Below are 27618 nucleotides of genomic sequence, written 5' to 3'. Positions count from 1 at the left end.
GCGAGGTGGGGGTTGGTCTATTCTCCCACGTGCCTGGTGACAGAACAAGGGGGAATGGGCTAAAGTTGTGCCAGGGGAGGTTTAGGTTGGATATTAGGAAAAACTTCTTTACCGAAAGGGTTGTTAGGCATTGGAATGGGCTCCCCAGGGAAGTGGTTGAGTCACCATCCCTGGAGGTCTTTAAAAGACGTTTAGATGTAGAGCTTAGTGATATGGTTTAGTGGAGGACTTGTTAGTGTTAGGTCAGAGGTTAGACTCAGTGATCTTGGAGTTCTCTTCCAACCTAGATGATTCTGTGATTCTATTTTCAGAGTGAAGTTTTTATTTTATGTATTTTAAAGGATTTTTAGGTAACATATCATGTCACTATGTATTTTTCCAGATCCTAATTCATGAGAGCTTTAAATAATTAAGTGTTGTGGGTCTGTGTTGTTCTGCTGTAGCTTCTAGGACACAAGGTGGTGCTGACTACAGAAACTCCCTCCCTTGTTCAGTCTGGTGCTAAGTTTATGGCTTTCACTGTTGGGGTTGAGTCCTTACTCTACTCAAATGGTTAACACCTTTCTCTTGCAAAGTGTCTTGATGAGTTTCTTTAAACTCATCTCTCTAAAATATAGCCAAATCTGCCTCTCATGAATAAACACCCAAATTTTTAGTCTTCAGATCCTGTTGAATTGGATTTAAAAAGTCTTCCAGCCTCCTCCTTTCAGCTGCTAGATGGAGCAAATTTCAACCTCCTACCTTCGAGAGTGTCAGAAAGGCAATTCCTCCAGTGTTTCATTCTCATTTTAGTCTAGCAGCTGCCCTTGGAATTTTCTTGAAATGCCCAGTGGAACAGCAGCTCATTTTCACATTCCTGAGGGTACCGCAAGACACAGCCCTGGTGATGCATTATGCAAAAGCCCTGGCTGGTGTTTGCTAGTGGGAGACTTCTCTCCCTCACTAGCATCTCATGTTAGCAAAGGGAGCCAGTACTGATGTGTCACCTGTTTTACAATTGCCACTTGCTGGGGTAGGGGGTGCCTGTGCTTTGAAGAGTTGTAAATGGGAAACAGTGTTTGAGGTGAAAGTGAGAACAGTCTACTCAACTGAAGTGAGCATAAGAAAACAATTGCTATGTTTAAAGATGGATACAGACAAGTGGGACACTTACAGTCCTTGTTGTTACTGCTCATTTAGGTCTGGCTTCAGCTTGGTTTCTTTTTCTTTGTTTTCTCAACTATCAGGCTCAACCCCAGCTAACTCCCAGGGTAACTGATGGTTCCCTGGAGATGGGATCTGGTACTTTAGCTAAGCTTTGTCTTTTAGCTGTTCCCTTCCCAAAATAGATTCTGAACCGGGATGAAGTCACCGCTTCTGTTCTCCCAATTTCTGTTTAGCATAAATTCACCCTTTTGGCCTTCTGCAATTCTGGATAAATGAAACTGATTACGAAGGCATCAGATTTTATCTCTACTGCCCTCTTCTAAAGGGACTGTATCTTACAGCTGAGTGGATGTGGCTTATTCATACTTATTTGACTTAACCTATTTACACAGTGCAATTTCCAGCAGTCATACAAGAGAGTAACAATTACATTACCAGTGTGCTTAAGTCTATAAACTTATGTGCAGCACAGAACTTCGAAAGTACTTGCTATATAAAGAAAACGATGACTATGATTCATTGATAAAACCAGGTATGATGGAAAATAAATTGAGAGATGATTTGTGTCTAAAGTAAATGGGCCATAAGCATGGTTTGTTGGAACTGGGAGGGGACAATGACATTTTCCTACCTGGATACAGATTGTTCAATGGATATTTGAGGTGTCAAGAATTCAGTCTGAATCGCTGGGATAGTGAAATAATGATAAACTACCTGAAATCCTGGCAAATATGTGCCAGTGGTGAAGTATATGTACATGAACTGTTGCCTCAGTGCAAAACCTTTTTTCCTCAAAGCAAGATCACATAAATCGTTGAGGTTACAGCAAGAGAAAGGAATGACCACCTGAGACTTACGCTGTACATGGCGGGGAGCCATTTCCGTGGCCCACCTTCATGAGAAGCCATCTCGGTGAGCCTGGAGCTGCCCAGTTCCTACTGCTAGTTACAGGAGATGAGTATTCCAAGCCTTGTTGTTTTAGACCAGCGATCTTACTTTAAAATACACAAGGGAGCAACACATCTAGCTGTCAAAGTTCAAACGGATTAAGTTGAAGAGAATTTAATATTGTAAATAATTTTAGAAAGGTTGTTTGTTTTTTTTAAGGCATTTTTAGATTTTGCCTGTGAATCTATTGTGCTCTATTGCTTACTGCAAGAGTTGCTTGTTCTGCAGAAGGCTTGTGTTTGTACTTGTTACTGTTTTTATTTACCAGTTAAGCTGTTTTTACCAGCTAAAGTGACACAGTCTAATGATTTCATAATGACTAAGAAAAAGAAATCGTAAGACCTTTGTAACAGACTCTGAGGAACTGAAACTTAGGTGACTAGGATGCAGAATTGTCTGTCTTAATAGTGTCTTTTGTGTGTAATAGCTGTAAATGTAGAAAAAAAACCAAAACACCACAGTTGAGTTGAATAGTCTATACAGTGCTTAAAAAAGGTGTGAAAAAAGGTTACTGGGTGAGGGTGGGCAGCTGGATGGAGAGGGTGTTGTGTTTCTCTGCATGACTCTTTAGTTATTAATCTGTGAAGCCATAAGTGTGAGAAGCAGAATTCTTAAAACCAGCCAGGTCTGTCAAATTGCAATACTAGGCAGCAAACAGGATTGTACGTAGCTTACATGGCTGTCCTCATCAAGCAGGCAGGGAGTTGCTGAGATGATTTATTTATCAGCTAGTCTAAAGATGCATCCTAATGTCAAACAATTAAAGGTATGTTGGAAAAGACTTCTGCCTCTGCAAAGGCCTCAGAAACCTGTTTATTCTGAAATAAGCCCTAAATTTGAAGAAATGGGAATGAACTGATACTGTCACTGTAGTGCTGTGAATAAATTTGTGTTCGTGTGTGCTTGCAAGAACTTGTCTAAAACATTATTAGCAATGCTGGCAAATCCTAGATAACTTGCTTGCTTGATGTCTGTGTTTATGCTGAGTGGAAGCTATGGGAAGTGCAGGAATAGTCTTTCTCTAGTAAACATTTGTTGTTTCACTTACCTTAGAAATCTTCATTTTACATTTGTTCCTTTTCTTGAACATATTTTTTTACTGCATATTTAGTTTAGGAGCTTTCCACAGGAACTACAACTGTTTAAAGACACACTTCATAAAGGTCTCTTGATGACTTGTTCAATGAGTCAAATATATTTTTACTGGGAGACTTTCAGATGTAGGCATCTTCAGGAGTTTCCTGGAGGATAATTTTGTATCCTGAAATACAGATAGCTAGTGAGATAATTATATCGCAGTAAAGCTTTCTATTAATAGCTATTCTTGCTGTAATATTTAGACATACTTCTAGAATTCACATAGCCTTTTGTCAATTCTTTGTATTTTTTTTAGCTTTCTGTCCACAAGAAAATTTCCATTTGTTTCCCAATTACAATTTATTTTATTTTAAATTACAAACATATGCTGCAGTATCCTTAGAGAACTGTTCTGTAGTTAATTGCTATTTATGTGTCATCCTGGAACTTTGATTTCTGTGGTAATAAAAAAACACACACTGTGTGGAGTTTAAATATGAAGAATTAATTTTCTGGTTTTTGCTGGAAGTTTCATGCAGAAAACTCTTTTTAATGGGAGGAGTAGCAGTTTTGGTTCTTGCAGTTCTATTTTCCTGTTTGCTTACAAGCCACAAATAGGTACAAAGTTGTAAGCCACCTACTTGAAGAATAAAGAGTTTTTAGGGAGATGCTTGAATGGTTATCAGAAGTAAGGACTGAAAGCTGACCCACCATTTTGAGTTCTGCTGCTGGTAGGTTATACGGCATCCTCTGATAGGTGACTTCAGTTGATTCTTAGATGATAACGTTGAAGATGTGCAGGGACTGGGTACCTCCAAGACACCTGGCTCTGAGTGCTGTGGGTTTTGTAAGCTGAGACAGCTATCTTTTTTGCTTCTTGTTCCTTTTGTTTCAGTTTGCGTTACATGGAGATGGAAATCACACGAATCACGACAAGTTAAATGGAAGAACATCGGTTCTGAAGGATGAGCTAAAGTTTTCTGCCATGACCTAAGTTTAGCTAACTACAATTTAGAGGTGATGCACTGTTTAGAGTTGATGTTAATATTGTTTTAATAATTTTTGTTATCACTGCAGCTGTCTACTCAAGGAGATGCCAGCCAGGTGATTGGACCTCTCACAGAGGGACAGAGGAGGAACGTGGCTGTAGTTAATTCACTATACAAACTACACCAATCAGTTCTGAAGGTGGGCTTCCTTTGATGTTTCTCTTCTTTCCTTAATGTTAACTTCTTTGCTGTATTGCATGCATGTCATCCTACTAGCTGATGAGAACTCTGACAACTACTGTCAAATTTTGGATTAAGCACTGCATCTTTCTGTGCATTTGTGCAGCTTTTTGAGACTTGGTTGGCCCTTGTAAGCACTGCTTTGTGATAAGGTGTCAATGTTAAAAAAAAAAAAAAAAAAGGAGTGCAAGATGTCTTTTATAGGCGGTAGTCACATCTCACAGTCATTACTATAAGAGCCTAAACAGTTGAACTCTTTCTGGTTTTTTCTTATCACAAAAGCTCTGTCTTAGTCTTGGTAAGCCTGATAGCTCTTATCTGCATCTGGCCCAGCCTAAGCTTATCTTCCTAGGAAAACCCCAATGCTTTCCCACAATTGTGGCCCAATTGAAAAGGGGAAGAAAAGGGTGAAATCAAGAAAAGTAGTACCTCACAAGTATCTGTGTGTGTTGTTCCTGTGACCAAAGTCTGGCATAGAAGTGTTTTGAGTACTCAGTTATGAACAATTCCAGTTTACTGACTCAGTGATATCAATGGCTACACAGTCTCTATAAATTAATACAAACAGATATAGTGGTGGTTGTAATTAATTATGTTTAAATCCTAGTCTGATTAGAAACAAGATCATGAGAACTTCTGACTGGGGATATGTTTAAAGAATGTTAAAAAAGGCCAAAAAGCCTACAAAATTTGCTTGGATTTTGCAAACAGATGGTAAATCAACTTTTAAGTCTGCTTTCTCTGATGTATTTAGTAATGAACCTCATGTGCCTTAGTGTTGGAGGGAGATCTGATATGATTCAGCCTGAGTTCAGTACTTATCTGGCTTAAAAATACTATTATATAGCATGTTCATAACTGTAAGGAAATTGATAGAATATTCCTCTAATATATTAGTTCTAATGTTACTGTAGCTGTACATAAGCAGCTACTTAACATCTAGTATCACAAGTCATAGAAATGAGAAAGAACACAACCATTTTTTCAGATATTTGCAGTAGACCTGCTTGTATAGTTCTCCATAAATTCTATACTAAGCAGTAGGAGAATATACCAGTTAAATTTATTCTGATTATAATAACCCTTCAGCTAAATTTCAGTTGAAATCTCTTAAATAATTTATTTGCCAAGGTAGCAACAGAGTCCATAGGAAATAGGAGAGCAAAGGACTGATACTGGTGCATTAAGAATTCTGTCTGTATGAAACACATTTGATAGTTATCTGTACATGTGTATTCCACTCATTACTAAGAATAACTCTGTGTTTTTAAATGAAATTAAAAGTTGTAGATTCTAATCATTTGTTGAATGTTGACTGTTAACAATTCCTTTAACATTTGTAGGTCATTGCCAATCAGAGCTCATTCCCAGCAGCTGCTGAGCAAACAATTACAGCTGCCTTAAAGGTAATTGAATGTCCAGATGCTGCAGGGAGAGGGTTGAGGTTTGCTTTTTTTTTGGTTACACTTTAGATGGATGCTTTTTTTCCAGGTATTATTTTGTATGAATGTGTGTTAGCCAAAGCTAGACAAATATTCTGTAATTTTTATTTTGTCTTATCTGCAGCTACATAAGTGTTGCATGTGCCAAGTCACAGCTTGAGTAATGTTTGTATTTAAGAATATTCTCATAATGGTCGGAACCCAGTTGCCATCAGACTGTGAAAATAAATATCTTTCTCTGCAGCACTCACACAGCAGTAACTGAATCCTTTATCACCACCCCCTGACACACACACACAAACCACCCTGTGATCTTTATGCTATCTGGTGCTTTTCTGCAGGGTGGTGTGGAGAGCCAGGCTATGCTCTGGGTGCTGTGGGTGACAGCTCTCCACATCCATCCTGCTGTGCGCTAATCTGGGAGCGGTTGTGTGCAGAGGAATGAAGGGCAGCTTGCCTGTCTCAGGGGAGTGAATGGCTGAATGAACTGTGTGCACCAGAACATGTCTGTCTGCAAACCAGGAATGCTAGATTGTTCTGCACATTCTTGAAAGAAAGGCTTTACGTACACAGAAGTAGTAAACAGCCTTATTTATGTACTTTACTGGTTAGATCAATTGAAGTTCAATGTTATCTTAGGGTTTTGTCCTTCTGCTTAGCAGTTTCTAATACCGAGTAGTAAAAAAGATGCTGTTGGTATGAACTGTTTGTCAAGGTATTTTTGAGGTGTCAGAATGCAACTGCTTGTAGTTTCTGTTCCTTATTTCTGCCTTTTTCTGTTTTAGACAGTCCATGATCTAATGGGTAGTGCTGTTCAACCGTTACTGAACTCTGTAGGAGATTCAGTAGAAGCTATTATCATCACTATGCACCAGGAAGATTTTTCTGGGTAAATACCAGTTTTTTTTTTTAATTTACTATTGCCTTAGTAAGACATCCTGCATATGCAAAATAAATTATTATTGCCATATGCATAATAAATTGTTACTGCCACAGTGTCCTTGGAGCAAGAGCCCATGATTATTGAGGGGAAGGTAGGTGATACATTATGGTCAATTAACACAGAAAGCAGAATTATAGCTATTGAAACAAATTAATCAGGCAACATATGTCTTCCTCCTTTTTTTTTTTTTTGTATCTGATGAGTAAAATTCCTTTTAAAATGAAAAGAAAACCAAGCAGGGGCCATTTTTTGTATTTAAAAAAAAAAAATCTTCTGCTTTCAAAATGTTTTTTTCTTTTTTTTTTTCTTGTGGGCAATTCTCAGAATTGTCAGTGTTCCTATTTCTCAAAATAAAGCATATAATCTGATTCAAAATTACACAGAAATGTTTCTAACTTACTGCTAAATGTGAAATGGTTCAAATTTATTTTTATTTTTATTTTTTTTATTGTAACCTCAGACTTAGTATACTACGCTACTTTTCTGTAAAATTTTAGATTACTATTCCTAGTATTCTTTATCTGCAAACATCTAAAGTCCTAGCTATATTGGAGGCTTTCTCCTTGAGCATTGTTTTGGTTATCTCTGTTCTGATATTTCTGATATCATGAGATGTCCTGCAGACACAGAAGATTTGGTCAATAGCCATCAATCTTCTTTTTTCTGTCTTGGAAATTCACTGAAAAAAAAGGTATATTTTCAGAGCAGTTTTTCATTTTCCTTTTGACTTTTTTTTTTTCTTAAAACAGTATTTTACCCTCTCCATCTTTCTTTTGCTGCCACTAGCAAGGTATCTGTCAGAGTAGATAAACTGATTCCATCCAAAGGCTGAGTTTTGTTAGATAGCCTGTATGCTCAGGTTCCTGAGTTTGGAAGAGCTTGGTTGCCTGCCTGTGATTCAAAGAAAGACAAAGGTGTTTATTTCTGGGTTTTCTAGCTTCTGTGCTGCTTCTGTGGTAATTAGATTGACTTTATAATCCTTGGTTTGGAGCAATCTATGAAACTAATTCTATGCAGAGAACAGGTTTGGGATAAGCTAAACTAGTGACCCTATGACATGTATTTTCTGATCCATTATTAGAGTTTTATATCAACAGCTGGGATGTTTAAATTTAGTGCTGCATTTGAGCTTTAGGCTCCAAAGTAGCAGGGGCTCTGCAAGTTAGGTGGGAGTGGGGTGATTTCCTTTATCTTGCTAGGATGGGAATGGCTGATAAGAGAGATTTTTTCACCACGGTTTCAGAAAGAGCTACACACTCTATTCAGAGCCTAAATGATACTCTATAATTCATGCCATGGCTTCATGGAGTAGGGAAAAAAATGAAAAAGAATTCAGTAGTTTTTGGTTGTGTTTTAAAGATGAATTTAACTGCTTCCATTTCTTTTTCCTTTTTTCTTCTTTTTTGGCAGATCATTATCCAGCTCAGGAAAACCAGATGTCCCTTGTTCTCTCTACATGAAAGAACTACAGGGTTTTATAGCAAGAGTAATGAGTGACTACTTCAGACATTTTGAGTGTTTTGACTTTGTCTTTGATAACACTGAAGCCATGGCTCAAAGAGCAATTGAACTTTTCATTCGCAATGCCAGTTTAATAAGGCCCCTTGGTGAAGGTGGGAAGATGCGGCTTGCAGCGGATTTCGCACAGGTACCCCTAATACCAGCTTCTGCTTTTTATTGTTGCTTCACTGTGTTCTCTGAAAGGTATCGATACTTTTACCCCCAGCAAAGTATAAACAGGCACCTGTGGAGATTGGTGCATTCCAGTTCTAAACATTTTCTCAGAGATACTGATTCCAGAGAAATGCATCCAAGTAGTTGTCACCGCAAAGCACATTCAAGGAGGTGTGACAGCTCCCCATCAAGTGACTGTTTCATTTAAATTCAGCTACGTCTTGAAATATTATCCATCTTGTCTGACCTCTTCGGTACATCCATCATTTGCCACCGTTCATTCACTTCATTCTTTCTCTCTCTTGTAATGGAATAGAGTGTCGTTTTCTTAATTGCTTTATATATCATGGTGCCAGCAGTGGTTAATCACTAGCTCACCTGCCTTGCAGAGTAAGAGACAAGCTAAAGAAATATTAATATCCCGTGGAAGAATTGCCCTTGCATTAATAGAAGGGCAGTTTTCCTGTGGGATTCTCTTCATGACCTGACTCACCTGTCTCTCAGATTTACCCGTATCTTTATAGTGAGCTAAAACACAAAACAAATCACTAGATTAATATCCACTGCTTCTCCGTGTTATCTGCTATATTCAAATTTAATTTGTCAATAGTAACACCATGTGATTAACTTGCCAAAGAACACAGGCATCTACTAGATTGGCCTGAAGGATACAGGCTATCCAAGCGGAAAAGGGAATTAGGCACCAGTTGTCTGCATATTGAGTGCTGCTTTTGGCTAGTAGGTGACTGAGGTAGAAGAGGAAGGCAGGGAGGGGAGGAATTACTACCTTCTTTACTGGTTGTGGCTGCTTTGTATCTTTTGCCTTTAAGTGCCCTGAAAAAAGGCAAGAAGAAAAATCTTTGTCAGGACATACATACAGATCAGGTTGTCTGACACTGTCAGCCCTTAGGGGTTAAAAAAAACTCCATACGTGAAAACCAGCCCTTCTTTTCATGTTCCAGATAGGGACTTCAGCCGTCATAACCAAATCAAGGTATCAGGGCAATTCCATGTGGGGCATTTTTTTTGGGTATGGGTATCGAAAGGATCAACTCCAGCTCTTTCAGCTTTCAGGCTCTTACACAACTGTCATTTTTTAACAGTGGACTAAACCATGCAATAGGCTTCTACTGATTACTCTTGAATAAAGTTTTTGTATTCATTACTCAAAAGCAGCAGACCAGCCTTTAACCAAAGAATTTAAAGGGAAGTGTTCGATTGATTTCAGTGGGAAGGCTCCATTCCCTTCGCTATTTTGAAGACAATGGCATAAAATAGAAAAAAAGGACACTTGACTCCTCCTCTGGAAGGAATATAAATAATTTTTGTAATTTATGCTGCAGTGCTAAAGTAAGTCGTATAAATTTGGGAAATATCCTTATCTAATTCTACAGTTCAGAGCATCTGATCTAAGCACCTATTATTATAATACTAAAAATATCACTCGTTTATCTTTTTAAACACATATTTTTCTCGTTCTGACACAGGTTGCCTTTTAAGTAAGAAATGAAGGTATGTTTTCATTTGAGTGTAGGGGGATTGCATGTTCTTCCCCACCTTGCTGAGTGTAACTCCTGAGTGGACAGCTGAATGAAGATAAATTTTTCATTTTTCTTTTGTATTGAGGAAGGAAAAAAAAAAAAAAGGTTCTGAATTCATTCTTGTCTCCTGCCTTTGACAGTTGCTGCTTCTGGGGTCTTCCTTGTGTTCGTCTCATCTTCACATGGCATAATATGTTTGGTTTATTTAAAAGTGGCATTACACAAGAACTGGCTGGGTCCACTCACTCAGCACCTTCAGGTATCTCTGCATAGAGCTCCCTGGGGCATCCCAGGCTGCAGAGGGATTTTTTAGAGTCCAGAATGGCCTGGGATCACTCAGGATAACAGAAAACAGACTAAGTATTTTGTATTTGAAGGCTGCCTTATATCCATATTTTCTGGGGTGTGTCTATTCCTCCCCAAAATCCACGGGTTTTGGAGAACATGTAAACCAGTGCCAGCTGCCAGGTCGCCCTGGTGGAGAGGGTGTAGCTTTGTCCTAGGCACGTTTTCTGTGTGCTCAGCCTGAATTTGGCTGCAATCCAGCACGGGAGTCAGTTCGTTTCCATGCTGTTGTTGGCGTGGCACTTGCCTTTGTTGAGGAGATGGCTGGATTCCTCTGAAGGGCAGGGGAGCTTGCTGCTGTCCTGGGCTGGGGAGAGCAGGGAGCAGGAATTCAGCTGGGTTTCTGACTTGATGGGAAGGACAGCTTTCCCAAGCAGCCCTAAATGCTGCGTGCAGAGTACTTTCAGGCCCAGAAAGGCACTGTGTTGCTGGACAAACGCCAGAGCTGAAGGAAAGAACCTGCCTGGAAAGACACTGTGTGTGTAGGAGGAGGTTTGTTTATAAAACGCTTCTGCTTGTACTCTGCCTTGTAGAGTCATCTTGAATTTTCTGTACTCAAAAAGGGTTACATTAGCAGGCTTAAAACTGTCTTTTGAGATTTAAAAACCTTTTTTGGTGTTCTGGGGTTACTTGCAAGCAGAAGACTTGGGCAGATCTATCCAGCTTTGGTCAACTTGAAGTGCTATTATAAACATTTATGTTGCAAGTCAAATAATTTTGGATTGCATCAGATTTGGGGCATCTTATTAAATGTTCTCACCACATTTCTTCCAGGTCACTTAGAGATACAGGCCTCTTACTTAGCAGAATGACTTTGGCTGAGAGTCAGATGTGACATTTTTTGCACTACCAGCTCGTTTTACTGTTAAGTTGCCTCAAAACAACAGGTATCTATACACAGAAGAGGGAAAGCAGAGGCTTCAAGCTCTCTTCATTCAGAGCTGGGTCCGGTGAAGTGCGTAACAGATCCAATTTTCTTGAGTAAGGCTCAGCTGCTTACACAGTTGGGAATTATTGCTGTAATTCTGTTGAACCCGCACCCTCTGTCTGATCCTGTTTGCACAGCCTCAGTATTGCATTTTGCTATCTTAGGCATTACAGATATTCCAGCAGTAAGACCAGTTGTGTGCTAGTTTGGCAGCTGTAAAATAGGTACGGTAGGCATGAAATATGCCAGAATATCAGGATTTCATGAAGATCAGTGCTTACAGGAACACAGAAGCTTTTTAAACCCTAGAAAATGTCTGCAATGCTGCAAGCTTATTATCACATACTGTGCTGTTTCTTGGGACTCTCATTGTTTGAAATACTTCCAGTGCATAGGTTGAATTCATGCTCTCAGCTTTTATACAGGCAATTGGACAAGATTACTTTTCAGTTCAGTCCTATAAATTCCTGGATCAGGTTGTTTTCATTTGTTTTTGTATTTTTAAGATGATCACGATTCAGTATTCATGTATGTAATACTAAATTTCACTTTCAAATTCAGTTCTACTCAGACTGGAAAAAATGTTCTCCTGCAGGCAAGCAAGCAAGCCCTGATGGTTTTTTATTTCTGTTTCTGGGGAGTACCAGTTCTTCTCCAGAGGACCTTTTAGCTTGTTTGGTATTCAGAGTTGCTACAGCACTTACACTGAGGAATGCTCTGGGATTTGTGGCTTGTGGTTCAGGCCTTCTTAAAGCCTGGTAGAATTTCTGGACAGTGCAGCCAGTGAAGAAATATAAACACAGTAAACTGAGACTTTTATGTAGAAGAAATGGGGATTCTACAGTAATATTTGGCATGAAAATTAGTGGTCTCCTACATACAGTTTGTAAACCGATATAGGAAAATAACTATTTATTAATAATAAATACAAATTACAACTACATTGAAATCAACTAGTCCAGTTGTTGCAAAGACTAAGTCGTCCTTAGGCTTCATGTGTGAAAGCATGATGTGATTTCCCATCTTGTACCATCCATGGCACAGGTTGGTGTACTGTGTTTGGAGTGACATGGAAAGCTGGAGCCACTGCCTCTGCCACAAGCCCCATGTCATGTCATGACTGATTATTTTCAGCCGTTGTCGAGTGGCTGAAAATATTTTTATTGGTCCCGCTTGAGTTAATACCATTCTGTATATAGCTTCATATATTTCTTATCTAGGTGTGACTTGAGGGTTTTTTTGGTCGTTTTTCAGTACTGTGGTCGAACTGTTTTGATGGGGCGTAGTTAACACTGCCACCAACTCTTTAAGTTTTTGTCAATATATTGCAAAATGTTTTGGCGTTACTGAATTTTCCTAGAAAAATGCTTTTACTGTAGAAGTTGACTGCACTAAATTCTATCATAGAAATAGTGTTCCTATCTGCTGGTTAGCTTATGGTCAGAATCTATTTTCTTGATTTAATATGCATTAAAAAAGCAAGAATAGTAATCTTGCATTATTTTTTTTTAATGTAAATAGATTTGCCCCTTTGATCAAGCATGCTAATACAACTAAAAATGTTTTTTATCATTTTTTCATAAAATACTCTCCTTTTTAGATTCTTACAGAGGAGTAAGGGAAGCAGGAAGTCGTAATCACAGTCGTAGTCACAAGGGCAAAAGCTACTAAAGATAAAATGTACTTAATGTTTAGTGCCAACTATCCCGCCAGAAGGAGGAAACTATTTTCTTATGTGCAATATTTTGGAGGTATTGCAGCTGAAGGATTTACTTAAACATCAACCGTTTTGGAATTGCTGCATGGTGGAGAAATCGAATTCCACATCCCTTCAAGGCCAGCTTCTTTCATACAATAATTCACTCTTCTGCTCCCTCGCTTGTTAAAGCATTCTCTCCTGCTGAATGGCTAGAAAAAAAGCATTCTGAGTTAACATTTAAAAACTTGGAATTCATCTTGGCCAGGAGGAAATATAATTGCTAAAAATTTAATGCTAAGATTTTCCAACTGAAAAAACAGCTTTTTGGTAACGAGAGATCTTGAAAATACCACAATAGGCACAAAACAATAACTTCACTGTGGAGTTTTTCAAAGCACCCTTCAATCTATATGCATTATCTGTATCTGGACTACGTATTAACTTCACCCTTGGGTTGCTGAACATAATCCGATTAGAGAAGCCAGCCATGTGATGGATTTGTTTTTACAATATGGCTAGCCAGTGAATAGTTCAACAGATAATTGACCAACTAGCCATGGGCTATGACAGGGTCATACGAGAAGAAAAGATAACATAGCCTTTTTAGGCCTAGAGAGCAGGAATCACTGAGAAGAGGAATACGTTTTATATAGAAGTTGGGCGAGAGTCTGTCATTCTGTTCTGTGAAGCATAACAAAATAACATGAATAAATCATGGAAGAGCAATGGGTTTGGAACAAAGTTAGCGGGAATGAGGCAGTCGTTAGGCCTTCTTCCATTCTAGCTCTCCCTTTTCCATGTGCACACGCACTTCTTATTGCCTCTCCTCCAACAGGTCCTGAGGTCCTGTGATAACGATCATCTCACGTTAGTTGTGGTTGCACGTTATTCCTTGGACACCTGATTTCTTACTGAATTTAACCTAGACGTACCAATTTTCAAATATGTAATTTTGGGAGAGAAATTTGGAAAAGAAACAAAAAATGCTACTCATCGTTACATATGTAACGCCCATTGAATGTGGATGCATTGAAGGCCTCGCACACACCACGGTACAAATACTGGCTCGCAGACAGCCAAAAGCAGCACTTGACCTGGAAAAGCTCACCGAAATGCTTTGGAAGCTGTAGTTACATCTCACAACAAAAGCTGTTACAGCAGAACCTCATTGCGTGAGTCAACACTTGATGCAGCTTCAGGTGATGACAGGTGGCAAAAGCACGCAGTGACGTGTGCTCTGTCTTCTGCCCAACTGCAGCACCTTAAAACCAGCAGCTGTTCCGGAGCCTCCTGAGCCAGCGGTGCCATCCAGTTTGGTGCTCAGTGGAGGCACAAAACCTCTACAGAGGGCCTGAAGAAAGGACTGCAGCAGCAGAAAGAAGCTGCGGCATCTCATTATATCATTGGATCCAGACAAATAGCTAAAATACAAGTGAAAACCACAATCTTTGTTGTTATGTGAGGTACAGTTTTTATTGGAGGGATTGGGTTATAACACGTAGCAGACTAACATTGTAAATTAAAAAAAAAAAAGAGTTTCTGTGGTTTATGTTCATTTTTACCACATCAGTTTTCACTCATTCCCACTCTCCGTGAGTCAATTTGAGATGGTATAGTATGCTGCAAAGCTTAAAAACATTTTTTTTTTCCTTTGGCAACTAGTACTTCACGAATCAACCATCTGCTGCCATTAAATTTATCTAGCTCTAGCAATACTAATAATTCCCTACCGTGAATAAAGGTTGAAGATGAAGTAACAGAATTTTCTGAAGGAAATTTTATTCTTTAGTGTTTAAGACTAAAAATGTTGATTTATGTAAACCACTAAATAAGTCTAAGAGAAATCATTGAAATTTGTTTTAATAAGGAACTGGTTAAGCTGTAGAAGGTTTCACTTACGTCTCATTACATCATGTTATGTTTCAGGAGAGAAACGATCATTTAAAACTTATTAAGCAGAATTATGTTGTGCTGTGCTGGGATCTCTTTCTCCTCCTGGGTGCAGTTTGATCCATGCTTCTCTGTTTCCCCGAGTCAGAACGGCATTTTGTTGCCTATTATCAAATTCTCTAAGGCACCTACAAGAATTACCTTCTCCCAAGTTCTTCGCAGCTACAAGCCCACGGCTCCCACCAGCACAGGGACGCCGGCTCCTGCAGGATACCAGTTACTTCCAGCTGCCCCTGGCCATTTCTGATGCCCGAAAAGAAGCTCTGAAGAAATCAGAGCTCCCATTTGTTTGTCAGGGTCTGCTGGGGTCTTGTATGATGATGCAGCAAATCCTGTTTAATAAGCTCCTCTTTTTGGCCACTTGCTCCTGATCCTGTGCAGCAGGCTGGCCTCTTGGCTCCCATGGGTGCTCAGAAGTGTCCCAGGAGACCTGGGGAAACAACCCTGAGCTTGTGCTGAGCTTGGGCTGAGCTTCATCACTATTTAGGAGCTGGGGCACCTCCCTGCAGAAATCCCAGGGAGAAGCTGCCTGTCTTGTGATTGTGCACTCCACATCGCTTGCTCTGTCTGAGAAAAGGCTGCAGTTGGAAAGAATAACAGTATTAAAGGCTTCATCCTAAATACTGTATTACTGCAAGTGCTTTAACACTACTTCAGTGATGTTACTTAAATGGGAAACTGACTGTATGGTGGTTTTTATCTGGTTACTTATTTTAGCTCTAATCCTTTGAAAAATCTTAATTGTGCGTTTTGTGGAAATCAGTCTGAATAGTCTTCCAAAGTGGGGATTTTAAAAAATCTACACCAAGAACAGAATTTGCATCCCTCTGTCGACTGACACTTCAGGAACACAAAAAATGAAGACTTAATCCGCGTCTGGATAAAATGACTTTGCCAAAGTTTTGTTGGTTTTTTTTTTTTGAATGGTGTTGTTTGGATTGTTGTGCATGTTGACTGAATTTTTGCCATGTAATGGTACCGAAGGGTTCAGCTGGGGATCTGGAGGTGAAATTATTCTTTCTCACTTCTGTGTCTTCACTGGTAGTGTAGATTTCTGTGACAGGAATTGAGTCTCACGTGAATGCCATAAAAACCGAGCGGAGTCTGGCTCTTGTTCGAAAAGGCAGGTGAACTCCTTAGTGCTTAAAGAACAGAAAGAGTTTAAAATTGCTTGTTTTTAAAGATGGATTCTGTAACTTGGAGACTGAACAGGGAGCAGACAGTTGAGCAAGAAAATAATGCTCTTATAGATGCTTTTATCTGATTCTGTATGACCCTGTGGCAATAGGTCCCAGCTGCCTGCCAGTCCACGTGGGTTTTGTGCTCTTGAATTTGGGGCCGAGGATTCAAGAATGAACTACTTTAATCTCATCCTTCGCCAAAGGAAAGGGTGCCCAGCTGAAATACGTGTGCGCTCCTACTGCTTTTGTAATGGTTTGCAGGAACCTGCCTCGATTTGCTCTCTTCCCATTCTGAGCTCACGCTGTGTGGGACCTTGACATAAGTGCTTTATCTGGAAACTCATCGCTGGCAAAATGAACCTGCTCAGGCCAACAAAGCTTCAGTTGCAGGAAGCTCACGAGAGCCCATCCTGTTCTCATCCAGGGAGAATAGCTGTTGTTTGCCGTGGGGCGCTTACCGTGTTGCCAAAAATGAGCAGAAGTCCTGGCTTGGGCAGTGCAGTATGAAAGAACAGCTTCTTGTCTCAAAAGCAGCCACCAGCAAGGAACTGATGTCTTGGTCTGCAAGTCTGGGTTATTATTTAAAGGCAGACTACTTGAACGCTGAATTTTAGATTTGGGGACAATCTAACTCAAATTAAAATGTTTGTTTTTATAGATGGAGTTAGCAGTAGCACCGCTGTGTCGGCGAGTCTCTGACCTGGGAAAATCGTACAGGCAGCTGAGGTCGTTCAGGTGAGTTGCATCAGCTAACAACTGGTTATATGACCAAACTGTATTTCAAAACTGATTTATTAGCTTTTGATAGTTCTGACTGAACTGAGAGCTTTTTTGGCAACACCCATAAGCGAAGTAGAAATATGTTAAAGTTATTCTAAATTTTAAGCAGCGTGTAACTATGATTTAAAAGTCTTTGTCATGCAAATGATGGCCAAATGGTAACGTTTTGTGTTGCTTTCAGTGCTGCTGCTTTATGACAGTGAGTTCTGTAGTTACCTTACATGCTCTCACTGAAATACAAAATTTACAGTCCTTTGTTGTTTAATTAAAATACACAACTTTCTACATTTTCACAAACCGAACCTTTGTTGAAAACCTGAGAAGCAGACTAGTGGAAAAAAGAGGTGATTCTATCCTAACACAATATTGCCACTGTATAGGTTATTATTCTAATGCATAAGATAAGCTTTTTCTTCCTTTCACAAGTATATTGTTGCATTTTTCCAGACCACTGCTGTTCCAGACCAGTGAGCATATTGCTAATAGCCCAGCTCTGGGAGAGGTTATTCCATTCAGCATTATTCTTCAGTTCTTATTTACAAGAGCACCACCGGAGTTAAAATCACCCTTCCAGGTAGTAAGATCAACCTGTCTTTGCTTAGCAGATGTCCTAAGGAGTTAGTAACTAATGTTACTGCTTAGTAGATGTCCTAAGTAACAAATGTTATTGTTTACCCTAGTTATTTTAGTTAAAAAAAATATTCAAGCTCATGTTTTGTATGGCTTGATGGCTTTTGTTTTTATTGTGGCAAAGGTGTTATGGTCATTGATTTCATATTTTGATTAACAGTATGAAAATGATAACCTGATTTTGAATGGGCTCTCAATTCTTTAATAGTCAGTTAGCTCGTAGAAGAAAATTGAGGTCTTATCCCAGACTGCAAATTGCAGTCGGATGTAGGAAATCTAGATGCAAACCACTGTCAGAACCAGGCAAACAGCTGATGTAGGAGATCATCGCTGAGCTCCCAAAATAACATATTGGGCTGTTTCTGTTAAATTGTCTCTGACTTCTTAACTGATTCTGCATCACTGCAGTGTTAAGCGTGCCTCTTATTGCCTTCACTTATTTCTTCTTTGTTTCTGGAATTGTTGCGTGTATGTCCTTGTCTGCATTTTTGTGTAACTGGTATTTGTGTTTCCCTGTATCAGAGGGCTGAGTGGTCCATTGCCCGCTACTCCCAGTGGCTTGATGATCATCCATCTGAAAAGGACAGGCTTGCACTCATACGGTAAAAATCATGTTTCTTTCTTCTGTACTTTTATGACAATTGAGCAATAGCTTATCTGGACACCAGGGCTTGTCTTGAAAAGTAGAGAAGAGTGCGGTCGGTGACATCATAAATACTGTTATCCTCTCCCCACTCACGGGACGAGTTGCAAAATGGGAGAATAAGAACACCTTCCTGTCCCATACCCAAATCCTCCAGTGCCTTTGGAATGAGCACATAATCCTCTTCCAAAAGAGGGATGCCACACACAATGATGGTCCAAGTTAACACTGTATTTTAGCAAAACAGCCTCTCTCAGCTATTGAGAAATCAAGGCTGCAGCCATCCTGTCTTCTGTGTCAAGAAAGAGAGGCATTTAAAGCTTTAGCAATGAAAATATAGCTAGGAATTTTAAAATGCAAGAGCCTTGTTTGTAACCCCTGTAATATTATTCTTCAGCAACCAGCTGGGGATCTTTAGGAAGTGATAATCATGTCAGATTTATTAAAATCTTACTAGGGTAGAAAACTTTATAGGTAAATACTATTTTGTGTCTTAAAATGTTAGGTGAAGTTGTGGAGAGTTTTGTTTTTCAAGACAAACTGATTTTTAAAATAAATTAGAGGGAACATCAGTGCTCTATGAACATTACGGAGCGAGCACAAGGATCCTCTGGATTCAAGGCTTGGATGATCATTTGGCTCCTAATGGCCAAATTTTTCCAGCCACCTTCGTGTCCCAACCCAGCCGAGGTGTTACACACTTGAGTGGCGCAGGAGAGGTTGTCACACAGAGCTGTACCGGGCTTGATCAGCTCTGTCCTTGCACTTCTGTGCATGGTTGTGGTCAGCTTTTGCTGAGATTGTAAAAAATGACTCTTAAGTTCCAGCCAGCAGTTGTTGTATTTGAGAAAATAGACTATTATCTGTCTACGTTTTCAAAGCACACAACCAAAAGGAGTCTGCTATAAATATTTATATATCTATGACTTATAGTTCTTGAAGCAGATAGCATGATACAGCCCAGTACGATGCTTGGGCCAATTACAGAAATGCTAGTTGATCACCAGTAGATGTTAGTGGGATTTATTTCTGGAATATTAAAATACAAACTGTGTCTCTTCACATGTGTATTAGAAGAGTATTTTTTGAAAATCTTGCATGTCATTAGTTTAATTTGATTACAAAATTATAGGTTTCTTGAATCTCAAGCTATGGCATCTTTCATTACAGGGAATGGATAATAGGTATAGTGCTGATAGAGCTATATATGTAACAGGTATTAATATTTTTATTGTAATCTCTGTCCTGATAGTGCTGGCAAAGCTGATGATTTCAGATACATTAGAGAAAGCCAGGAATGAAGATCGTATGAGACCTGATGGGATTTAGGTCTTTTCAATCCCTTTATACAAATTTGAGATTGCCATCCTTAAACTACAACACGATTGTCTTTGCTCGCAATTAAACTTCACTCAGACTGATTCAGTTAACGGGCTTGCTGGTGGTCATGTTCAGACACTGATAAATTGCTCTGACCATGGGGGTATTAATACACCTGGAAGAAGGCTTTTAGGCAGAGAGAGCATCTTCCATTAGACCAACTAGTGTAGTCGGAAAACTTAGGCTTTTTAGTTCAGAATTCCTTACTCATTTTGCATGAGATGCCTCTGTAAAAATACTTACACTCTTTAATCCCAAGAGCAGGCTGCTGCAAGGTTCTCACTTGAGCATTTTATGGTGGGACTGTGGTCTTCTTGCTTTGTGCCATGGAGGGTTTGGACACTGCTTGGATATCCTCGCTCCCAGGGCATGGAGCAGGCAGCTTTGAAGACCTGCCCTTCCCAAATGCCTCTGCTGGCTCTCCAGGGGCTCTTCCCTATTCCTGACATGCCATGGGATGCTGTACCTCCTGCCTCTTTGCTGAGCTGCATGAATGAACGTCCCTGGATTTGTTGAGCAGCTCTCTCCCTGCAGGCGGTGTTTCCAGGATCTCCCGTACGTCCAGGACCAGGCAGATCAGCGGGGGCCAGCTGGCCGACTGCTTGAGTGCGGTGGGCACGGGGCACGGGTCTGCAGTGCAGGGGCCGGTAACTTCTGTGTGCCTGGCTGTGCGCGCTCACCTTTTTGTCATCTCTTGTCATGCCTCTTAGTCACTTCTAAGTAGGCTGCTTACCCGTCCGCGAGGCAGGCAAGCTAACCAGCCGCTTGTGCGACCATCTGTTTCACTCACACTCTCTATATTTTCCTTAATATTACATCAGAAGATTTCTGAGCTATTCTGTACTTTGTGCCTCATGTGAACTTAAGTTGAACTGCAGGCATCTTGCTGATCTCTCTAGTATTTTTATCACTCACCCTCTTCAAGCCTTTGCCAACTGCGGTTGTTCAGCCTTGGACCTCGTCTGCTTTGGGCTCTCAGATCACTGCACTGCTTCAAGAAATTATCCTTACGTTTGGTGCAGCCTCACAAATGGGAATTTTCTGCAGCTTCAGTTTATAACAACTGTGCAATTACTCTGGGGGCCCGCTTCTCAGATATTAATTCACGTGTTATCAGAATCTTTACAGCTTAATATTAAAGCTAATTGCAGTTTTCCTTCTGCTTGGCAGATCTTAAATGCCTGCTATGCAGCACGGTGTTAATGCTGTGAATTAGGAGCATTCTGAGCATTTTTGTGCATTTCTGTCTGCTTGTGTTCGGCATGAAGGGTGGGAATTACCTGGCCAGGGATGTATTAGCTCGCCTCCCTTTATAGCCAGCAGAGAACTGGGCACTGCCGGGGCTGATTCATCTCCTCCCGAAGTAGGCACCTAAAATAGGTCAGCTGCGTTGTGTCCTGGAAGCTCCATTTTCTCTGCTCAATGGAGGGGGAGCAGGCAGGAACACAGGAGCCCTCTCGGGCAGACGGCTGCCCTGTGGGCACTGACGGCCAGGTGAGATGGCCGTGCTGCGGGCGTCGTCCCAGAGCCTGGGACGGTGTTGAAAGGAGCACTTCTGCAAGCAGTCAGGGCACTTTCTTTTGCTTTCTTCTTTCCCTTCTTTCCCTGTTTAACTCAGCCCATCTCCCGCAAGAGAAACATTTCTGTTACACGTGGCAGCGCTTGAGCCAGCCTGAAGGACAGTTCATGGTAAATTCTTCTTCCAGCTCACCTCTTCCCATTGCAGTGAACAGCAGAGTTCATTTCACAAGGAGCTGATATCCCGAGCAGCTCTGACTACTGACCTGCCAGGGGGTAGGGTTGGGGACCACCCTGAAATAAGCTCCTGGAAGCTGGCTTCAGCCCTGCTAGGTATAGGGCCACGATGGTTTTGTTGCAAACGTCAGCACCAGGCTGCATTTCTGCTCCCATCGACGTGCAGCGAGCAAGGGGCAGCCGCTTCGTGTGGCTTTGCTCGCCGCCTGCAAAGGGGTGCGCCCACCCACGTCCCCGGCCAGCACCTGCCTGTCCATAAAAGTGCTCCCAGTCAGTTATTTTTGGTCATTAAACAAAAATCACAGTTCCACCAAGCTCTTCGTTAGGGAATTTTCAACAAACAGCGATGTCGCCGTTGCGCTATAGGTGGTGCTGTCAGATTTTACTGTTTGGTTTTCCAGTAACTCGTGTAGTGCCCGATTAAATGGACGTGGTGTCAGACAGGTGTGCTCTCACGCAGCACATCTTCCACTTTCCCCTTCAACTTAACTCTGCAGAGCAAACAGGATTTTAACAGCACGCTAAGGAAAAGTCTGCCCCACTGACTGGGACCTGGGTCTACGGCGCCCTGCAGCAGCACCGAGCAAAGAGAAGGGCCCTGCCTCAGCTCGCAGCTGCCGTCAGGCTCCAGTCGACTGAAGCAGAGCCCAGGAGGGCAGCACCGGTATTCACAATGCCGTATAAAATTAGCTAATTAATTAGAGTAATTCCAAATGATATGCATTAAGATCCCTTTAAGAGCCACAGCCCAAATCATACGTTTTTTTTTTCTCCCCCTTTTTGCTGTAGATGTAAATCTCCATGCGTTGAAATAACATTTTAAAAAAGAACTATCTGGGTCTTATATAATCAGCTTGTCCTGATTTCCAAGAAAGCTCATGTTTTTGCTCAAGCAAGTGAAGTAATTTAATAAGTGCTTTAAAATCCTTTTCCGTATGTGGGAGGGTATCTTAAACTTAGATTTTTTTTTTCCTTACTTCTTATGGCATTTTTAATGAAGCATTAATATATGCAGAACAGCCCACCAAGCCTCTTTCCATAGCTCCCTTCTACAAACAGCGTTTGTAATGTATACCATAGCTTGTCGTTTAAAATAGAAACAGATTGCCGAACAGGTTTTATGTCCTTTATTAGACTGGAAGATGCTGAATTTAGGGCATTATTTAGTCTAATCCCTTCAAGAGTATGTTTTGTGTATTACATAAACAGGGTTTCTTCCATCTTCTTAAACATCGGTAATATAACTATAAATTCCATCTTTTTCCGTGAAAACAGCTGCGATCTCTTCTGTGCTGCAGACTCGGTGATACCGTTTTCACCCATGATGCTGTTTATTTCCCGTCATTACTTATGCACAAGCGTTTTTACAGTGTCCTCTACAGGAGCAAGTCTATCTTTTGTAATACAGATATTTTAAATGGTAAAATGGTGCATCTGAATTGGATGCTGTGCTGCCAGCATAGTTTACAAAAGCTTGTTTGATCTAGGACCAGTGAAGTGTGCAAAAATAGCATATGAAATATGCATTTCAGGCGTTAACGTTGCTGTTAAACACGTTTATCTCCGAAACAAGACAGCCATGTAGGCATCTCAGCGGCTTCAGCGAAGCATATTGCTGAAGGCTTTCCACCTCAGCCAGCCTGAGCTGCAGTTTGGCCGTGTTGCAGCCAACACGGTGCTTTGCCCTAAGCATCTTCCTGCAGTGTCTGTGTTTCTGTGTGTCGTAGTCCTGAAACCCCTCTCAAGATTACTAGATTAGGTAGCTGTCTTCAGAGAAACTAAATTCCCATCCAAAACGTACTTGTGAAATCACGTCTACTTGGTGACCATGTGTGCTGTTACCTCTCCCAGCTCCTTTTCCCTCGCACTTCTAAAGCTACCTCCCTGTTACTCCCTGGACGTTGAATACCCCTTCTCCCAGGATTCATAATTTCTGCCATTTTACTGCCCGTACCTTTCCTTACCAGGGGTCCTGTCCCGAAAGGGAGGGATAGGCTTCCTGCCACATCGCCATCGTGTCCTTGCCATGGGCAGTGATGCTGAGGAGTTTCCTGAGCTGCTGAGGGCTCGATGGCTGGCTGATCAGGAGTTGTTCCGTGGTCACCACGTAGGGAATGGGAGCTCCAGGTCACAGCAGCTGCAGCAGCTTTTCATCCTCTCACCCTGGCTCTGGCTGCTGTCGTACACCGTGTGGGAGGCAGACTGCTGCTCTGCCTCCATGGACACGTGAAGCAGGTAGTTCCCCAGGCCCGTTTTGCTCTGGAGGTCCCCATGTCCTCTGCTGGGCTGTAGGTGTTTCTCCTTGACTTGTGAATCCCTTTGGCACTGCAGTTCCCATGCGTTGTTCACCACAGGGTTGCAGTGCAATCCCCACCAAGGGGAGATGTGGCACGTGCAAGGTAACCTTCAAAAGTTGAAGGCTGACGAGTCAAGGAAGCCTGACATAAATGTTAAATTTGGTGAAAAGTTGGTGCTCACCATGCCTTTGTCTTGGATTGGGCCATTAACAAAACTCTGAGAAGAACTCAGCTTCTGTTTTAGAGTTCCACCCAGTTCCTAGTTCTGAATTGCACTTTAACTGCTCTAGAGCATTTAAATACTTCTGTTGGAGATGCAAACACGGGACATGGGAAAATAGTGAACGCGTGTAGTCTCAGAGTACTGAGAAGGCTTTTGTTTTCATTATTCAATGTAGACCTGTACAAGGTATGTTTTAGGAAAATGCCTGAGAATTTATGTTGTAGTGTTGATGGATTGGTAATTACTGTTTGTCTTCTGGGTGGAAAAGAATTAGTTAAGATGTTCCTGGGCTGGTGATACTGCTGAAGTTTGACTTTGTCTCTGAAACAAGGCAGCAAAGCCCCAGTAAAAGAGAAAGCCCAACAAGAGCTGACGAAGATCGGCGTCTGTCAGCTCTTTGTGTGCTGGGGAAGGAGAACGGACTGGGCAGCTCTGAGCCTGACCAACCTCCAGAAACAGTTCACAAACAGTTCCTTTAGCCGCTTTTTGAGGTCTGAAGTGACAGCACCTGCCAATGCTGCCGTTCATTCTGCCAGGTAAATCAGATTCTTTTGAGACAGGAAAGAGAAAAAAGGCCAAAGCTGCTGGAGGGGGTGACGGCAAGGCTCGTACTGGTGTTTGGCACTTGGGGTAGCCTAAATCTCGTCCCCTCCTGTTTGATCTGATGGGAACAACAGTCTGGCTAAGGATTATCAAGGGCTGACAGTGAGTGGTTTTGGGCACTGCTTGTAGGGTAGAGCTGCTTCTCCCTTTCATCTGAAGTATCTGGTTATCTCTGTCATCTTTTTCAAGGTTTTTTTTGTTGTTGTTGTTTTGGTTTTTTTTTGAGCAAGGAGATGATCAAAGTCAGAAAGGGGCAGCAGTGTTACCATCTGGACAGTGATGCCATCCCACAACTTCACCAAGAGGTGTCAGAGCTTTCTAAGTTAAGCAGGTCAATATGTTTTTGTTATTGTTGTTGTTGTTGTTTGTTTTTTTTTCCCTATTTGCAGCTTTCGATGACTTCAAAACTATTTGTGACCAACAAACTTTGGGGAGTGTATAGAGGCAAAGACAGGGGCACTGGTGAGTGGGAGGGGAGGAAGATCTGCAAGATGAATAGCTGACAGCTACAGTAAGAAAATTGCCACAGAAATTTCTCAACTTAAGTATAGGGGGGCTATTCTTTGTAGAAAGTAACTAAAATCTAACGTGTTGAATGATTACTGCTGACCTGAGCAGAACTGTGATTACACGTCTGACTCTTCTGAAGCATCTCCCTTCATCATGATAGGATCCTTGAGCCTTCCCTGCCTGCGCCTCCCGCTTGCTGTTCAGCCTGCTCCTCACATGCCCTGCCTGCGCCCCTCAGAGCCACCAGAGGCCCCTTGATCTAAAAAGCACTTAGCCTGCTGTCCCTTCCCCCTAGTCCCGGCTTCTCTTGGGATTTAAAGCTTACCTGAGGATGTGGCTGAGCTCTGCGGTCTCTCTGGCTGATGGCCCTTGCTGGGAGCGAGGCGAGCTGCACGTGGAGCACTCGTGGGCTGCAGCTAGCGGTTCTGCAGTTGTTGCTGCTGTCCCTGTAGACCCTGTGATGCTCCAGGAGACCAGCAGGAAGAGCAGGCTGAAAGCTTTCAGGGAGCTGACCGAGGGCAGAACGCTTTATTTTGGCTAGAGAAAATGTTCTTTCCCTGCCTTTCCAATAGTGAAGGGGAATAACTTCGTTCTTGGTGTGTGTTATGTGCAAAAAAAATGCAAAGCAGCTGTTCAGAGTGTGTTGGTACTGGGTGTGGACCACGCAGTGGTAACTCACTAGTAAACTGCTAGTACAGGTGAGGAGCTCTCAAGTGCATCCAGGCCAGCAGCAGGGCCTGTTTCTTCACTCAGTCAACTGCAGCCTTCTGAAACCTCTCAACTCTCTCCAGTAATCCCACCCATCCTCCTGTTCCTTCACCTTGGTCTTGGACAATGAGCGCTGGGCTTCAGCACAGGGGACCTGCAGCCCAGCGGCTCCATCTGACGGGGCTGCGGCGGGTGGGGGCAGCGCCTCGTGCCGCACCGCTGCCTTCCCAGCCTGTGCTCAGCAGCAGATAGGCCAGGCCCCAGGCTCCTTGCACGCGCATTTGAACACTTGGCTCTCCCTGTGTGTCAGACTCCCGTAGTGTGACAGGCCAGGCACTTCGGCTGCAAATGTGTGCATTTGTGAGCCGCTTGCGTGCACCCTGTGGCTGTGCGGGTCCCAAGTCCATGGTGCTGACGTGGGGGCACCCCGGGATCAGCCCGCAGGGCCAGGCTCTCGTCGCGCCCACCGGCTTCTCAGACCCCAAAGCTCGGACTCGTCTCTCCCCCAGACTGAGTACAGGCTCTTGGCCTCAGGAACGTAGCCCACTTGACTCAACTTTGCTGAAGATTTCCAGCAAAGCTCTGACGCGGGTGATTTTTAATTTTCACTCAGGCAGTTCAGAGGCCTTGCTGCTTTAGTGATGCTGTCACTCAGAGGCAACAAAGTGTGTTATGACCCCCCACTTCGTCCTACCAACTTCTCTGTTTGCTGGGTTTGCCGAGCTCGTGTAACTTGCCATTGCAGTAGGCTCGTACAGGGATGTGGGACTCTCTTGTCCCACATCACCCACCTTACCCCCGACCCCTATGGTGAGAGGAAGGGGCCGAGTCAGTTTTGAATGCCTCCTTTCCTTAGCCTTACCTAATTGAGGGCCTGCTTGCTTCCCATCAACTTCACTTGCCACAGCTGCGCACGGGTTTGCAATGTTCCCTTAGGTCCCCTTAACAATTTCGGCAATTCTGCGTGATCTCACTGCGGGCTTGTCTGGTGGAGCAGCAGTGGCAAGATGGAGCCGTGGCCCCCTTGGCCCTGCCCGCAACGTTACAGCCGCTGACGCTTACTCAGAGGCGCACCGCTGCGGTTCTCTTGGTGCCACCTCCCTCGGCCCTGTTCACCTGACCCTGATGTGCCCGACAAGCAGCCGCCTGCCCCTGGTGGCCTGGGCACATTCCTGCTGCGTTACCCAAACCCAGTGCCCCATCACGGGCAGGGCAGCCTTGCTGGCGTGTCCTGCACCTCCAGCACACAGACGACAAACCCAAGACCCAGAAAGGTCTGCGATGGGCTACTGCACGAGCTCTGTATGAGCCATTACCAAACAGAAGTGGGCTAGGTGTGCCCCAGGAGTTGGCAGTCCCCACTTGAAATAGTCTGTTGTGTTTTTTCCTAAGTGTCACAATCTTGCTGTAAATAGCACCATGGACCATAATACGGACAAGTTCTAGAAGCAACCTCCCCAAGTTCACTGTTGCATAAGAAGAAATGGAAGAAAAAAGGATATGGGAAAAAAAAAATCACCTAAATTAGCCACCACATTCATATATAGCAAAACCAACTTGGCCTACGTCATGAACTATTAAGTCAAAAGCTGACACTGGGCTTTACAAAGTCTTTCCTTTACAGATACAATGTAAGTAAGCCAACAATACTATTTACTAGAGTTGTTGGTTAGAAGGTGGCCATGTGCTTGTAAAGCAGGTTAAACTATTTACAGGCATGTACATGCTCACTGCTGCCCCTTTGAGCTGTGAAAGTTCTGTATTTGTGTAACTTGCACACTGCTTTTACGTGTGACACCCTACAATAACATGTAAGTAAAACACTGCAAAGCTACACAACCTCAAACATGCAATTTGTCTCCGATTTAGACCAGTATTTCCCAAAGGGCAGTAGTTCAAAAGACTTAGCCAGGAAATCACCTAAAGGCATTTCAGTTGTTCACCAGTGTCCCAGTTTTCATTTTCTGAGTTGTACTCTTAGCGTCT

The 27618-nt window shown here is 42.2% G+C and overlaps 1 protein-coding gene across 1 annotated transcript in view; it reads left to right on the top strand.

Moving 5' to 3' along the window:
• COG5 (component of oligomeric golgi complex 5) overlaps positions 1-27618 on the top strand; it is a 186695-nt gene that overhangs the window by 157094 nt on the left and 1983 nt on the right. Inside the window, exons 15-21 of the mRNA XM_083851215.1 lie at positions 4249-4359; positions 5744-5806; positions 6628-6731; positions 8196-8433; positions 16762-16838; positions 17331-17457; positions 18036-18115. Coding sequence (XP_083707341.1) covers positions 4249-4359; positions 5744-5806; positions 6628-6731; positions 8196-8433; positions 16762-16838; positions 17331-17457; positions 18036-18115 — 800 coding nt within the window. The remainder of the gene's footprint in view (positions 1-4248; positions 4360-5743; positions 5807-6627; positions 6732-8195; positions 8434-16761; positions 16839-17330; positions 17458-18035; positions 18116-27618) is intronic.

This window comes from Anser anser (assembly GCF_964211835.1).
Source record: "Anser anser genome assembly, chromosome: 1".
Lineage (NCBI taxonomy): Eukaryota > Metazoa > Chordata > Aves > Anseriformes > Anatidae > Anser > Anser anser.
The sequence above is the reverse complement of the archived record's forward strand: the minus strand, read 5'-3'. Positions and strand labels throughout refer to the sequence as shown.